The 16,586-nt window shown below is 34.3% G+C and overlaps 1 protein-coding gene and 1 pseudogene across 2 annotated transcripts; both read left to right on the top strand.

Annotated features, from left to right (window-relative positions):
* The first annotated feature begins 7,564 nt into the window (after positions 1 to 7,564).
* Positions 7,565 to 13,412, top strand: LOC147923498 (uncharacterized protein At1g24010-like). The gene is made up of 2 exons (XM_087494119.1): positions 7,565 to 7,679; positions 12,964 to 13,412. Exons 1-2 carry the CDS (start codon positions 7,577 to 7,579, stop codon positions 13,140 to 13,142), a joined length of 282 nt encoding a protein of 93 aa, XP_087350245.1. The 5' UTR covers positions 7,565 to 7,576; the 3' UTR covers positions 13,143 to 13,412.
* Positions 13,413 to 14,842: 1,430 nt separating this feature from the next.
* LOC147923497 (uncharacterized protein At1g24010-like) lies at positions 14,843 to 15,665 on the top strand (annotated as a pseudogene). Its single transcript, XR_015585989.1, has 2 exons — positions 14,843 to 15,059; positions 15,154 to 15,665. The product of XR_015585989.1 is annotated as an uncharacterized protein At1g24010-like (transcript).
* The last annotated feature ends 921 nt before the right edge of the window (positions 15,666 to 16,586 follow it).

Here is a 16,586-nt window from a genome sequence, read left to right as displayed (position 1 = left end):
TTATTAATTAATCTACTTATAACACTCTAATAAATTAGTCATCATCTTCTTCATCACGTGAATGGTCTTGAAAAAGAGCTTGACGAGCTGGAACACAAGGATGCTCAGATGCAGATGGGTCGTTTTGCCCAAAGATGTTAAAGAATCCTCCTCCTCTTCCTGGTGTTTGAAAACCTAGAATTGGATACTCTCCTTGTGTTCCTGAAAAACTAGAGAATCCTAAACCTTGAAAGCCTGTTTGTGATCCTGGAGGGCGAAACTCTGGAACCGGTGGATTAATCGGTATACTGAACGATCTTTGGCTACTACTAGCGGAGACACTGCCACTGGACGATGGTCCAGTTGATCTAGAAGATCCGCTTGGTTGAGGGGTCCCAGTTTCCTCACCATATCTTGTACATTGGGTTAATGATTCCAAAAAATTCTATTAATTATCGTAAACTATATATATTGACATGGAAAAATTATAAACTATAAAAATATGCTAATTTAGTAAAACAATTAACATAATTAAACTTGATAAAAAAACTTATTTTGATTATTTCTTTTTACGCAAAAGCTTATTTTGATTTTGGTGAGACGGGTTGGCATTAATCCGATATAGAGAGTTAAGTGGGATTGTTTTTTTTCTTTAACACTTTTAGATGTATACTAGGAGATAAATGTATTACTAGACTATATATATACCACACGGGTTAAAACCTTGAAAACACTACAAAAATCCTATATTTTGAATATTTATATCAAATACCTATAAATTTTTTTTTATTTTTAAAATTAATAAATCAATAATAAAATAATAAATAAATAAAATATAAATTTTAAATTTTTAAAATTAAAATTATTGTTCTGCAGTATACTGCGGGTTAAATCCTAGTCCATCGTCATAATGATGACTAGATCTGTTTACTTCCGCTCGATTTTACGGTAGTAAAAATGCTTTTATAGAAAAATTTGAATTAAGTTGGTCGGTTGAAAAGACCTTTCCTAGTAACCACTATGTATGGATACGTTTATGATGGTTACTTAGCAGTTAGCACTTAGCACAGTGCCACAGTATATAATTTTTAAATCTTTCCACTGTATTATATTTTTTTTAATATTGGGACGTCACGTGTCTTTTAAGATACAAATATGCCCATTATTATTATAATACTAATAAAAAGTATCGGACTATAGTGAAATGACTTTAGTGCAATGACAGGAGGTAAGTCTATTTGTAGAAAACACCATTACATCTGGAATCGAGTCCTGATTCTTACGAATGTAGGAATTTGGCTTATAGGCCGGCCAGTTGTGGCCCAATGGTTAACAAAAAAGAGTATTAGACTATATGAGAGAGATTTATAAATCTATACTAGTATTTTTGCAGCAGATTTTACTCAAAAATATTTTTTGAAAAGTTTTTACATTGAATGCTATTTAATGCTTATATTTATATCCAAACAAGTTTAGTTAACTTTCTCTACTATACTTATAACCAAATACAATTAAAATATTTTAAATATCTATATATATAATATTCTATAATTAATATAGATATTTAAAAGATTTATTCCAGATTTTAAAAAAATTATTCTCCTATCATCTCGTTTTGATTTTAAAATTTAAATGTAGTAAATCATCATACAATACATAAAGTCAATAAAAAGGTGTATTATTCCTGCATATATTTTGATTTGAATTTCTTAAAACAAACATATATTACTCAATTAATAGAAAAAGTGTGTGATCAACATACATATATAGTATATTTACTGTATATAGTAAATTATAAAATTTTAAGAAGTTTATAATTTATAACTGATATATCTAAACTTAATAAAAAGTTTAAAATTATAAATATTTAAACATATTAAATTTTCAAAATTACACAAACGAGTTATGTTACATGACAAATTATATGACATTACAAAATTGAATTAATAATACTAAAAATTAAACTATCAGTAATATGATATTTTTAATACGGGTTAAATTCTCATTTTAATATTTTAACAATACCAATATAAAAATGTCGAATCAAACTGATTTAAATAAGATTGTAGTAAACAAAAAATTATTGTGCGGTATACCATAGTTTATATATTAAATCACTAAAATTAATAAAAGAGTATATTAGCAAAATTAGTATTAAAATAGTACATTAACAAAAAAAACTAAAAAAAAAAAACTTATCCCGCGGTGTACCGCGGGTCATAATCTAGTAAACCGTATTTTATAAAGAAAAAAATATACCGTTTCCTAAAAAATAAAATAAACCATATACCATATTTTATGTTGTTGACAAAAAAACATGTAAATATCTTGTCAGAAAAGAAAAATAAAAGCAGAATGTAAATTGTTATAGCTTGTCTTTTAAGCTTTTGCTCAAATTCATAAAGAACCCCGAAGATAAGATGATGGCATTAGGTAAAACAGTAAAAAAGTAATAATTAATGTAACTTTTTCTTCAAACTCTTTCTATATATAAGACACCTTCATTGAGAAGATTATTATCAAACCCTCATAACAAATATTTTTAAAGAAAAAAAAACACTAATTAGAAGAGAATGACACTAGGAGGATATCTCTCTGTTGAGTTATCCTTATTTATGATTGCGCGGTTTGGTTTTCGGAGTATATTATATAGAAACACGTCACATATTTACAATATATGCCCATAAATATTATTATATCATTACGTAGTATTTGAACAATACTAGAGAGGTTTATAAATTATAGACCATATTTTATAAGAAAAATAAGCGCTTTCTCAACAAAGAAAAATAAAAAATAAACTGCATCTAAATTTTTTTTTTTTCTTGAATTTAATGTTAAATTATATTCAAAAGAAAAATAAAACTGTTTTACAACTTGTGCAACGTTCTTTTAATTTGCAAAACATTTAGTAGAGAGAGTTTTTATAACCGAGCCTTGAGCCACACTTGATAAGCGTCATCGTATCTTCGATCGCCCTGTAGACCAATTGCCGTTAGTTGATCCTTTACTTGCTTATCCAACCACGTAACAATCTGCAAAGAGGTGTTGGGTGAGTTGCCATGCCTTCTACCATTCCGCTCCCGCCAAAGAGTATAGACAACGGCCTGAAAAACATAGCGAAGGAGGAACCCTTCAACTCTGGAACGTTGGTCTGAAATGTAGTCAATGAGAACCAGCCAATCAGTAGAGAACCGTGACTTCATGAGGCCCTGTGCGAGACCTGCTCAGACTTCTGCTGCAAAAGGACAAGAGAAAAAGAGGTGTTCTCGAGTCTCCAAGGTGGATTGGCAAAAAACACATGTACCTGCAGCAGACCCATTCCATTAGACCATACGAGCGCCGGTGGAAAGTCGATCATGCACTGCTAACCATACACAGAAGGAAAACTTGGGAGAGGCATGGGTAAACCAAACTCCTTTGTGCCATGCCACTGTCTGAGCTGTCGTGCGGATATGGTTCCAGGTATCTCTGGTCGAGAAGACCGGGCGATAAGTGTCCTGTCTCCCTTTCCAGAGCATCGAGTCCCGCGTATTCTGGGATGCTAGACGGGTGATATGTATAGCTTCTTCAACCTCATTAAGCACATTCACCATGTGTCTGCGACGACGATGAGTAGTCCACGCCTCAGCCAAGGTACTATGTCGACTAATCCCAAGATCAATGACTCCCCGGTCCCCAACAACATTGATAAGTGGCCCCAGGCCATTCCAATTGTCAAACCAGAAGGACGTTTTCTCACCATTACCCACTGAGACCTTACAGAAACCTCTGGCCAAATCCCTGCATTTTTTTCATTTTTTTCCAGATCCAGGAACCGAGTGTAGAAATGTTCTTGACTGACCAAAACGACTGTCCTTTTATTAGGTTCGCAGAGACCCACTTAACCCAGAGAGAGTCACCATGCGAGATGATCCGCCACACAAGCTTTAAGCAACTCACCGTGTTTGCTTCCGTGAGCGAACGTAGACCCAAACCGCCCTCAACCTTGGGTTTACACACTACATCCCATGAGATCTTTGCTTTATTAGTATTCATATCCGTCCCGGACCAAAGAAACGCGGAGCAGAGTGAGTCAATTTCCTGGAGACAAGCACGGGGAAGCCGGAATGCTGCTAGCCAAAAATTACAGATGCTCCAGAGAACAGAGGATATGAGGTTAAACCGACCAGCAAAGGATAACAACCGTGCTGTCCAAGTTCCAATACGGTGGTGTATCTGTTCCAATAAAGGAGATAAATCAGTGCTTGTGAGGCGTTTGGTGACCAGCGGGAGACCGAGATAACGTACTGGGAGACTCCCCATTGCAAAAGAGAAACGGTTCTCAATAGCTTGCACCTCCGCAAGAGAGACACCCGCAAGGTATATGGTGGAATTCTCCATACTAATTTTTAGCCCCAATATGGCTGCAAAAGCATCAAAAACCTCAACAATACCCTCCACAGACCGTAACTTGCCATCAGAAAGAACCATAATATCATCTGCAAAGCTAAGGTGTGTAAGCCCCAGATTCTTGCATCGAGGATGGTACCCAAAGCTTCTAGCGCTAGCTGCTCGATCCAACATCTTAGCAAGCACATCCATGCATATCACAAACAAGTACGGTGAAAGAGAGCAACCCTGACGTAAGCCGCGGGAACTCCGAAAGAAACCCACAAGGTCCCCATTAACTTGCACAGAAAAGGAGGCCGTGGTGACACAGAGCATGATCCAACAATGGATATAGGTGGGCGGGAAGCGCAGGGCGGTGAGGACCTTTGAGAGAAAAGACCACTGAACTGTGTCAAAAGCCTTAGAGATATCGATCTTAATCGCACAACGTCCGGAGATAGTGTCCTTATGGTAATCCTTAACAAGCTCCGTAGCAAGGAGGAGGTTCTCAATGAGCAGACGATCCTGGATAAACGCGGACTGATTTGCAGAGATAAACTTTGGCAGCAAGCTTTTAAATCGATTAGCAAGGATCTTAGAGATCACTTTGTAAAGAACATTACAGCACGATATCGGCCGATAGTCCTTCACTGCTTTAGCCTCCGTTGTTTGTGGAATGAGTGCGAGAATAGTAGAGTTGACACCCTTAGGCAGAAAACCCTTAGCAAAAAACGACTGAATGGCCAGAACAAACTCACCACCAATCAACGGCCAAGCGGCCTTGTAAAACTCAGAAGTGTAGCCATCGGGGCCAGGGGCTTTGTCATTTGGCATAGAGAATAGAGCATGTTTAAACTTAGAAATTTTTTTTTTGTTATTCAAATTAATTATAGGAGAAGAAAACAAGTCGAATCGAACAATTGAAGAGTCGTTAATGAGTAATGACTTATTAATGTGGTTTGAGTTTGACGGTCGAGCACGAGCAAAGACATTCGGATCGATGGAGACAAGACGACTTGCCATCATCTCATGCAATGAGCAACAACATTATTTATTGCTTTGCTACTTGGACTCGGGTGAAGAATCAATTTAGTGGCTCAAGATCCAGTATATCAATTCAGTATTATTGATCCGATATATAATTTCATTCTAACTGTAAAATCTAAACCCTAACCCTCTTATTTGTAAACTCAAACCGTCATATAATTTAATTCTAATCGTAAAATCTAAACTATAACCATCTCATTTGTAAACCCAAACCGACATATAATTTCGTTTTAATTGTAAAATCTAAACCCTAACATCTCATTTGTAAACCCAAACCGATATATAATTTTGTTTTAATTATAAAATCTAAACTCTAACCACTTTATTCGTAAACCCAAACCGACATATAATCCCCTATATATTAATAGAGGAACATTTTGGCAAAAAAGCTTAGGTGTCAGCATTACAGAGCTCAGGACACTCTTTCCTTTATTTGTCATCAGCTTTTAAAAATATTTACATTTATTTACCATTGTATTTTTCTAAAAATACAATTAACACTCAAAATTAAAATTTTCTATTATATTTCTAACTTAATTATATTTTCATAAAATATTTAAAATGAATTATAAGAACTATTTGTTTATATGATATAATAATATAAGATTGATATTATAATAACTCTCACTGGTTAAATTTAAATAATATACATTTTTTTTAGATATATACTATACAATCTAATTCTAAATATTTCAATTACCCATAAATATAATAGATTTTGTAAATAAAAAGTACAGTAAAAATATTAAATAATTATTTTATACCGCACTATGTGCGGGTTGTTAGCTAGTTTTGTTTTAATTAAAAAATCTAAACCCTAATCACCTTATTTGTAAACCCAAACCGACACATAATTTTGTTCTAATTGTAAAATTTAAACCAAACCAATATTTAACTTTCCTGAATTAAAAGTATACAGAATTTGTTTCCTTAATTTGTTTTGCTTTTTAATTTAATTTTGATTTATTTTTTTAAATGAAATAATGTATAGAAGATTTTGATTGATTAAAAAGGAAGAAGTGAACAAAGGGTTTCACCTTAGGAGTGAACCTAAGTATTTTTCTTGAATTATGTTTGATTTGTTTTTTCTTTTAAAATCTAATATAATATTTAGTCCCATGTATTAGTAGGTACATTTTAACAAATTCATTTTGTAGAAAAACAGAGGTTTTTGGCAAGAGAGACAATAAGTGGGGACAGATATTTCATTAACGAGTCATGATCATGTATTGCCATTTTGAGTTAAGAGACCGAAAAAATACTTCTCGCCTGCAACAGAACAAAAATATTTTGTTGATTCATTTTCTTTGCTAATTTGTTAATAGTATATGACAATAGTTACATAGATAAATCACTTTTTTTTGTTGTTATTAAGTTTTTATGAATTGAAAAATATCTCAAATACAACTTAGACAAATTTCGCAAACAAAAAAAAAATCATCAATTCAGAAAAACAATCCACAATACCATGTTCTAATGAATAAATTACATTTTTCCCAATAAGAAATATTAATTTAAACTAATATATATCATATGCTTTCGAAAAATATATTTGGTATTAATCCATATATTTTCGAAAATGGACAATTCCCTAAAAGGAAGAATTCTTAATTGATTTTGGGGAATTTTTTTTTAAAACCCATTTTTAATTATTTAAACAAACTGTGTATTTCATGTTTTAGTTTGTCAATGGTCATTTAGTCTTCTTATTAATTGATCATTTGGTTTTCTACTCGAAGTTGAAAAAACAAAAGTTATGATATTTTTTTGGGAAAAAGAAAACTTTAAAGGGGTTATTTTTGTGAATTTCCCATTGAAAATGTTCGTTTACAAGCCATCAATGTGGTAGAAAATAAAAAAAAAATTGGTCTGCACAATTTATATATAATCTACCATGCATATACGACATAAATTATTTAATTAATTGTTCATTAGCAGAATGCAATGGTTTTAACCAAAGAAAAATAAAGCAGAATGCAACATGTTATTAGCTTGGCTTTTAAGCTTTTGCTCAAATTTATAAAGAATCCAGAAGATGGTGACGTTAGGTAAAACCGTAAAAAAGTAATAACTATTGTAAAATTTTCATCAAACTCTTTCTATATATAAAGACCTTCATTGAGGAGATTATTATTAAACCCACATAACAAATATACTTAGAGAAAAAAAGAAATAGAGAATGACACTAGAAGGATATCTCTCTGTTGAGTTTGATATCAAGTCTCCGGCGTATAGATTCTGTCAAGGTTACATGGCGATAGCGAAACCCACAAGAGACCAAGGTAACTATATATTTCCCATTACACATATGCTAATTCATAATTCAAATAATCTTTCTTGATTACTGTTACGATTCGAAGTAGGAATGATACGAATCGAGTACTCAATCCTCACGAATCACTCTCTCTCAATCTGAATCAATATCGAACGAATGAACAAATAAAGAAAGAAAGAAAGAACACAAGACGCAAGTTTGTTAACCCGGTTCAGCAAGATCGATGTGATCAAGCCTACATCAGGAGCCGAATCAATCCGGCAAATTCACTATCAGAGCAAGGTGAACACAACTCAAACTCGAGCTTACAACAATGGTGATTCTCTCTCTTCTCTCTCGAAACAAACTTAGAGATACAACGATGAAGAAGCTTAGAGAAAATAAGAAACGCAACGTTTCAATATAACAGAAAACCCTCCACTGCAGTTAGAAGCTTTTCGTTTTAACTTCTTCTTCCTGGTTTAGTCCATGTCTCCAAAAACCAGAGATAACCACCCAATACAACTCTTCTTGATTTTGGTTAAGACTAACCAAGATCAAAACTGGAATTGAATCAGAAACCTTCAACACTCCACCTTGATTCGATTCCTCACTTGCTCAATGAACTTGCACTTACTTGGATTTAACCTTCGGCCGAGTCGATATAACATCTCACCCGAGCAACTTTAGAAAGTCTAAAGCTGCCTTGAACTTCTGCACAGGAATGCCTTTTGTAAGCATGTCTGCAGGATTCACTGAAGTGTGAATCTTATGAACAGCAACCTCTCCAGATTCAATAACATCTCTGATGAAGTTGTACTTTACCGCAATATGTTTAGTCCGCTCATGAAATGTAGTATTCTTCGACAAGCATATTGTAGACTGTGAATCGCTCCAAACCGTGATTTTTTTCTTGACTATAACCCATATCTTCAAGTAATCCTCTAAGCCACAGAGCTTTTTTCACTGCCTCTGTTAACGCCATATACTCAGCTTCGGTTGTTGACAATGCAACAACAGGCTGCAAACATGACTTCCAACTTACAGTGTTTCCTCGAACTGTAAACACGTAACCACTGGTTGACCTTCTTCTAACAAGGTCTGCTGCATAATCTGAATCACTGAAACTTTCTATCTCCAGATTATCACCTTTAGTAAATGTCCAATTCAAATCACTGGCTCCTCTTAGATATCTCAGCAACCATTTCACAGCCTCCCAGTGCACATGCACATGTTTACTCATAAACCTACTCACCAAACCAACAGCATGAGCTATGTCAGGTCTAGTGCCTACCATTGCATACATCACACTTCCAACCGCACTAGCATATGGTGTTTTATTGACATCAACACACTCACTAACATGTTTAACTGCTTTCAACTTGAGATATGTCCCAATTGGAGTCTCCACAATATGAGCTTTACTCATATTAAACTTTTTTAACACCTTCTCCAAATATCTAGATTGGGATAATGTTAGAGTGCCTTCTTCTCTATTTCGAGAAGTATCAATTCCAAGAATTCTACTCGCTGCACCCATATCCTTCATCTCAAATTCCCTACTTAACTCTTCCTTAAGCTTATTGATCTCAGTTATACTCTTAGCAGCTAGCAACATATCGTCCACATACAACAACAAGTAAACAAGTTCTCCAAGACATACCTCCTTAACGTAGACACACTAATCATGTTCACTTCTATTGAACTCTTGTTTAATCATAAAAGCATTGAATCTCCTGTTCCATTGTCGTGGTGCCTGCTTAAGTCCATATAACGATTTCTTGAATAAGCAAACTTGATCTTTACCCGGATTCTCCTTATAACCCTCTGGTTGTTCCATGTACAATGGTTGATCAAGCTCTCCATGAAGGAAAGCTGTTTTAACATCCATCGGTTCAAGCTCAAGATCATCTTTAACAACCAATGACATTAAAGTTCTGATGGAAATGTGTTTCACCACTGGTGCAAACACTTCTTGATAGTCTATTCCTGCCCTTTGTGTAAAGCCTCTTGCCACTAATCTAGCTTTATACCTCTCAGGTTCTACACCAGGAATACCAGGCTTCTTCTTGTAAAGCCATCTACAATCAATTACCTTTTCATTTTCAGGTATATCCACGACTACCCAAGTTCCATTCTTCCTTAATGAACTCATCTTTTCAGTCATTCCTTCATCCCACTCTTTACAAAACTTATCTGTGATAGCCTCATGATAACACTGAGGATCTTCACAAACTACTTCTTCTGCAGTCATTAATGCAAATGCAAACTGTAAATAGTCTGAGAACTTAGCAGGAGCTTTAATTTCTCTTCTTACTCTATCTCTCGCCAACTGATAATGTTTTAAGCTTGCAACAGGTGCGGATGCTTCTTTCTCAAGCTCGAAGTACTCTGTTTCTGAGTCACTCACTTCCTCTATATTAGCTCCACCTGAGTTTGAACTTTCTCCTTGTTCCAACCCCAGTTTGCCAAACTCAAGTAAAACTTTATCACCTTTAACCTCAGTTGACTTATCACCTTGTACTTTACCTGTCGACTCCTTGTACATCATTTCTTCGTGAAATATTACATTTCGACTAACTACACACTTTTTTTCCTCAAGCAACCAAACTTTATAACCCTTTGTACCCTGAGGATAACCTAGAAAAACTCCTTTTAAAGCTCTCGGCTTCAGCTTCCCTTGTTCATGATGCACATAAGCAATGGACCCAAACCGTCTAAGATGTTTGTAACCAGGTTTTCTGTTTAACCACAATTCTTCAGGTACATTATGATCTTCTGCTGAAGCAGGTGACCGATTTATCAGATATGCAGCAGTAGATGCTGCTTCAGCCCAGAAAATCTCCTCTAGACCAGATTCATTAAGCAAGCATCTAACCTTTTCCATGAGGGTTCTGTTCATCCTTTCAGCTACTCCGTTCTGTTCTGGGGTGTAAGTGCAAGTCCTGTGCCTTTCAATGCCATTTCTTTTACAAAACTCATCAAACTTAGAGTTGCAGAACTCTAAACCATTATCAGTTCTAAGAACTTTCACCTTCTTCCCAACTTGATTTTCAACCAACTCCTTCCATTCACAAAACCGATCAAAGGTCTCATCCTTGGTCTTAAGAAACATAAGCCATACCTTTCTGGTCTTATCATCAACAATTGACAAGAAGTACTGCTTACCAGAAAGTGATGAAGTGACATTTGGTGAACCCCATAAATCTGTATGAACATATCCTAACACATCCTCTATAGTGTGCTTACCAACATTAAAGCTCAGCTTCTTTGATTTTCCCATAACATAATGCTCACAAAATGCTAAGTCCTTGATATCCTTCTTCTGTAATAATCCCTTACCAGCCAGAATCTTCATGTTGTTGAGGCTCATATGACCAAACCTACTATGCCATAACCCTGTACTGTCCGTTTTGCCTTTTGTATTCAGGTTCTCACTGATAACTGTCTCTCCTTCAAGAATATACAAACCATTTTGCAATTTACCAGACAAAGCCGTTTTGTTGTTCTTATAGTATCTTACCTTTCCATCTCCACCTTCATGCTTGTACCCTAGCTTGTCAAGAGTACCGGTTGAGATGAGATTTCTTCTCAGATTTGGAACATATATAACATTGTTCAGAACCTTGATTGAGCCACCATGTGAATTAATGCGAATAGAACCTTGACCTTGTGACTCCACTGAATGATTATCACCAAGCAGTATAGTTGTTCCACCATTCTCATCAAAGTTTATGAACCAATCCCTTCTAGATGTCATATGAGAAGTACATCCTGAATCAAGAATCCACAAATCCTTAATCAGCTGATTGTTTACACTCAAAGCTTCTGAGAATACTAACTTCTCCATAATAACTCCTGCTTCATTCTGACCTTCATTCTCCATTTTCCTTTTTCTAGCATAACAATCCTTCTTCAGGTGTCCAGTCTTTTTGCAGAACCAACAAGTGACCTTCGATCTTGAACCTGATCGACTTCTACTCTTATTAGCTGAACCATTCTGCTGACTTCGCTGCTGAGGTCTCCCTCTTTCAGTTGTATACAGTGCAGCAGATGTAGATCTCACCAATTCCTTTGACTCTGCCAGTTCTCGTTCTAAAGATTTAGCCGAAGATACAACATCTTAGACTGACAGACTCTTGTTTCCGTACTTGAGAGTATGCTTGAGTTGACTGTAGGTTGCTGGTAATGAGTTTAGCAACAATATTGCCTGCACTTCATCGGAGACTTGTATCTCTAAGCTCCCAAGTTCAGCAACAATCTTCAGGAAATCATCCACTTTTTGATCTATTGTCTGAGCCTCAGCCATCCTAAACGAATAGAAGTTCAACTGCACATAGATCCGATTCGGCAAAGAAGTTTCCATATACAATTTATTCAACAGTGCCCACATCTCAGCTGCCGTTTCACAGTGATTGATCTTTCTAAGTACCTTATCACCTACATGATTGATGATAATAGTCAAAGCTTGCTGGGATTGGTCGATCTTGACTGGATCTGGTACCTCCTTGGTCTGTGACGATGACGACTCTGATGATTCCTCTGAAGAAACCTTCTTTTCTTCATCCTTCGTTACCGGAACGGTCTTCGTCAGAGTAAAATCATTTAGGATACTCTTTAAACCAAGAACCCCAAGCTGCGCTAACACTCTGATCTTCCATAGCGAGAAATCGCTATCTCCATTGAACACCTTGATCTCAACTCTCGGGGTCGTTGCCATTGATCGATTGAGATTGACGAGCGAACCAATAGCTCTGATACCAATTTGTTACGATTCAAAGTAGGAATGATACGAATCGAGTACTCAATCCTCACGAATCACTCACTCTCAATCTGAATCAATATCGAACGAATGAACAAATAAAGAAAGAAAGAAAGAACATAAGACGCAAGTTTGTTAACCCGGTTCAGCAAGATCGATGTGATCAAGCCTACATCCGGAGCCGAATCAATCTGGCAAATTCACTATCAGAGCAAGGTGAACACAGCTCAAACTCGAGCTTACAACAATGGTGATTCTCTCTCTAAGTCTCTTTCTCACGAAACAAACTCAGAGATACAACAATGAAGAAGCTTAGAGAAAATAAGAAACACAACGTTTCAATGTAACAGAAAACCCTCCACTGTAGTTGGAAGTTTTTCGTATTAACTTCTTCTTCCTGGTTTAGTCCATGTCCCCAAAAACCGGAGATAACCACCTAATACAACTTTTCTTGATGTCGGTTAAGACTAACCAAGATCAAAATTGGAATTGAATCAGAAACCTTCAACAATTACAACTCTAATTGCTATATTATATGTTTTCACCAAAGTTTCGACTGAGGAGGTAGAGGTTGATCTACCTTCGGAGAAGAGAAAGGTTAAGCTAAGAATGGAGGGCTTTGAGATCTCGGAGTGGTTCAAGACGCTGGCAATACCTGATCTCAGTGATGATGATGAAGAAGAGGCCGACTCGCGAAACCATGAGCGTCATTCACACGGAAGGCTGTGACGGTGGCCGAGCATACTGGACCATACAGTATGAGAAGGTTAGCGATGACATCAAGGACCCACGTTTCATCCTCGACACTACTACAAGATACTTTCAGGCGATGGATGAGAGAATCTTCTCAAATCCTTAGAATGATCCGAAATAGTCAAACAAAGTATATACAGTTAATAATAATTTATGATACTAGTTATCGTTTAATTATGTCATATCGTTTAATACATATTATCATATCGATCTGCATATTATTGTTGTATCGACGATAAATTTCTAATAAAAGGGATGATTTATTAATCCATGTTTTATAATTGGGTAAGTGACACATGTGAATTATGGACAAGGGCAGCTCCTAACCTATCCAATTTGATTGCTTTATTATATCTGAAGAAACGAATTGGAGTATCAAGAATAAATTGAAATTAAAAAATGTAAAGAGTTAGTTGAATCTCCATGACATAAGAAAAAACAATGCACAATTCTAGACAGTGCAATACACATATACAGTACCTGCAAAGACATTCGTAACCAAAATGTTTTTATTAGCAAATCACAAGTAAGAGACTTGTCCAATATTTCTTCTTGTTAATAAAAGTTTAGTATCCTATCATTTTTATGAAAAGTAAGTTACTCATGATATTACTAATTAAAGTCTTGAATATATGTTTAAATAATCAAGCACATTATAACTTATACATATGATACTCAATTTTTTGGTTTACTTTTCTCCAAAATGTAATGTATATAGTAATGAAATTAAAGTTGGTTATTTGAAATTGTTGAGGTAACTTGAGCATTTAGTGACATTTATTTGACGACATTTGTAACTTGTAAGTAAAAAATTAGTCACTTTCTTTTGCTTGTTGAATGGTTTTAGTTACTTGCTAAATTAAGCAGATGAAATAAATTAGCACCACAGATAAAAATATTCTTCCGCATAGATATCCATTCTACTTTAACAGTCTCGTTAGTCATTATGAACAAATACCAATTAGTGAGTAATAAAGTAATATACTTTAACAGACTCGTTAGTGTATTCAATGAATATACTCGTTAACAGACTCGTTAGACTCGTTAGTCAGACTCAAGCATTGTACATAATGAATATACTTTATTACATTATGAACAAATACCAATTAGTGAGTAATAAAGTATAAATAGACTAACGAGTCTGTTACTCACCGCACACTCAAGCATTGTCTTTTCTGACTTAAGAACAGCTCGATGAACACAAATTAAGTCTCATATCCAACGAACCAATCACATTTTTTTAGACTCATACCGCAATTATTTTGGTTACTCTTCATAAACTTTGAGGAACCTTTATATATTTCTATTTATTTTTGATTTTGTGTTTAGAAATATTTTTTTTTTGTTATTTGTTTTAATTTTATTTCATTAGTCTTTTAAAAATTCGCATTTGAAACTATTTGAAAATTTAAAAAACTAAAAACATGATATTTAAAAAAAATCTCCATTTTTCTTTTTCCATCCATTTTTAAAAAGTTCGTTTACAAGGCATCAAACTAGGTAGATGAAAGCTCCCATATACAATATTAACTAAATAATTGGGTGAATTAGTTATTAAGCTGATTGTATATATATGTTTATAGTTGTCACATGTCTGTTAAGCTTATGGTAAAATTTTATAAAAAATCGATATGGTGAAAATGTTATATGGTGGGGTTAGGTAAAAATAATTAGTGTAATTTTCAGAAAAAAAATTCTATATAAACACCTTCGTTGAGAAGTTTCTTATCAAACCCACACACCATATACTCCATAAAAAAAACAAAACAAAAAAGAGCGAGACAGAGAGAATGACACTACATGGATATTTGTCTACTGATTTTTACATAAAGTCTCCGGCGAACGAATTCTTTGAAACATGCATCGACATACTAGATCTCCCTAAATGCAGTGGTAACAATCTTCTCCATTACTTATACGTACACATCTCTTTGATTCATATCATATATTTCTTGATTAAAACTCTAGTTGCTATGTTTCACGATAGTCACGGAGGAGATTGAGGCTGTACCTTCGGAGAAGAAAAAACTACGTTTAGAATCGAAGGCTTTCAAGTCTCGGAGTGGTACGAGTCGCTCAAAGGAAAAATCATCCATAACGTGTCCACGTGGCAAAACCTGGATGGGTACAAGAAGCTTGAAGGAACCATGACCATCATTCATGTGGAAGACAATAACCTTGACCGTGGGATATTCACTGTAAAGTACGAGAAGATCAGCTCTAACATCGAAGATCCAAAATCCATCGTGAGCACGTTTGTTGATTTCTTTACGGAGATGGATGAGTTTCTTCTTGAACCTATTAATTAGAATTATCTTAATTAAGTGTTAACAGGGTAGAACCCCCGTTTATTATAGTTATATCTCTACGCTTAGTATTGCGATATATGGAATAGTTATGGTTAAATAATGGTTGGCCTATGGTTAATAATTTATCGATTTGCATGCATATGATTGTTGTATCGACGATTTTAATATAATGATTAATTAAATTTATCCATGTTTGATTATATTGCTACAAATTATGTAACTCATTATTTTAGTACGAAAATCCGATTCGCCACCATTACATTAAAAACACAAGGACAGAGAACGCATATATAATTAACTATCCAATTTGGTTGTTTGTTTGTTAAAAGAAAAGAAAATAATTATTAAGAAAAAATTGGAATATAACTATAAGGGCATCTTTATAGGAGGAATTATTTTGGGTGTTTTTAGAGTAAAAATATTATGAAAATAATTAAAATCATTAGTTAAGATATTTTGTTAAAAAGTTAGTTATTGGGAGAACATGTTTAAGATCATAAGATTTAATAATATAATATTCTTAAACATATTACAATTATAAAAACTTATAAAATAATATTTAAATTGCAAACTTATAAAATTTTTACTAAAATTCAAAATATAATACCAAGTTTTTATGAAACAAAAAAACATTGTAAATAAAATTAAAAAAAAAAACAAACAAACATATTACTTAATTAATTAAACACACAAACATTTTATTTAATTAAACACACAAACATATTACTTAATTAATTAAACACACAAACATTTTATTTTTTCTTTCTTTGCAAAAAATCTTGGTCAATCACGTGAAGCCACTACCAATAAGAACTAAGCTTAAATCAGTTTTCATTCAAGATCAAAAAAATTGTTCTTATGCCACTATTCATTATTTTTCTAATTTTTTTGGGCTTAGAACACTCTTGCTGTTCTCCCTATAAAGATGGCCTAACGATTAAGAATCTCCATGAAGAAAAACAATAGACAACTCTAGATAGTCATAAATATTTATTCGTTTGGACCAAGATAGTCAATGGATTTGACAATATTTTGCGGACCAAGAGGTTTCTAATTCTAGCAAATCAGACATACTCTTTCAGTAGTTACTTTAATTCAAAGCTTTATTATT

The sequence above is a fragment of the Camelina sativa genome, chromosome 17 (assembly GCF_030686135.1).
Source record: "Camelina sativa cultivar CO46 ecotype springtype chromosome 17, ASM3068613v1".
In the NCBI taxonomy this organism is placed as follows: Eukaryota; Viridiplantae; Streptophyta; class Magnoliopsida; order Brassicales; family Brassicaceae; genus Camelina; species Camelina sativa.
The sequence above is the reverse complement of the archived record's forward strand: the minus strand, read 5'-3'. Positions and strand labels throughout refer to the sequence as shown.

Excerpts from the sequence above, each read along its gene's own strand:
- LOC147923498 (XM_087494119.1), top strand. The coding sequence starts at position 7,577 with ATGACACTAGAAGGATATCTCTCTGTTGAGTTTGATATCAAGTCTCCG. Across the intron at positions 7,680-12,963 it reads GAAACCCACAAGAGACCAAG|TTTCGACTGAGGAGGTAGAG; the intron begins GTAACTATATAT and ends TTTTCACCAAAG.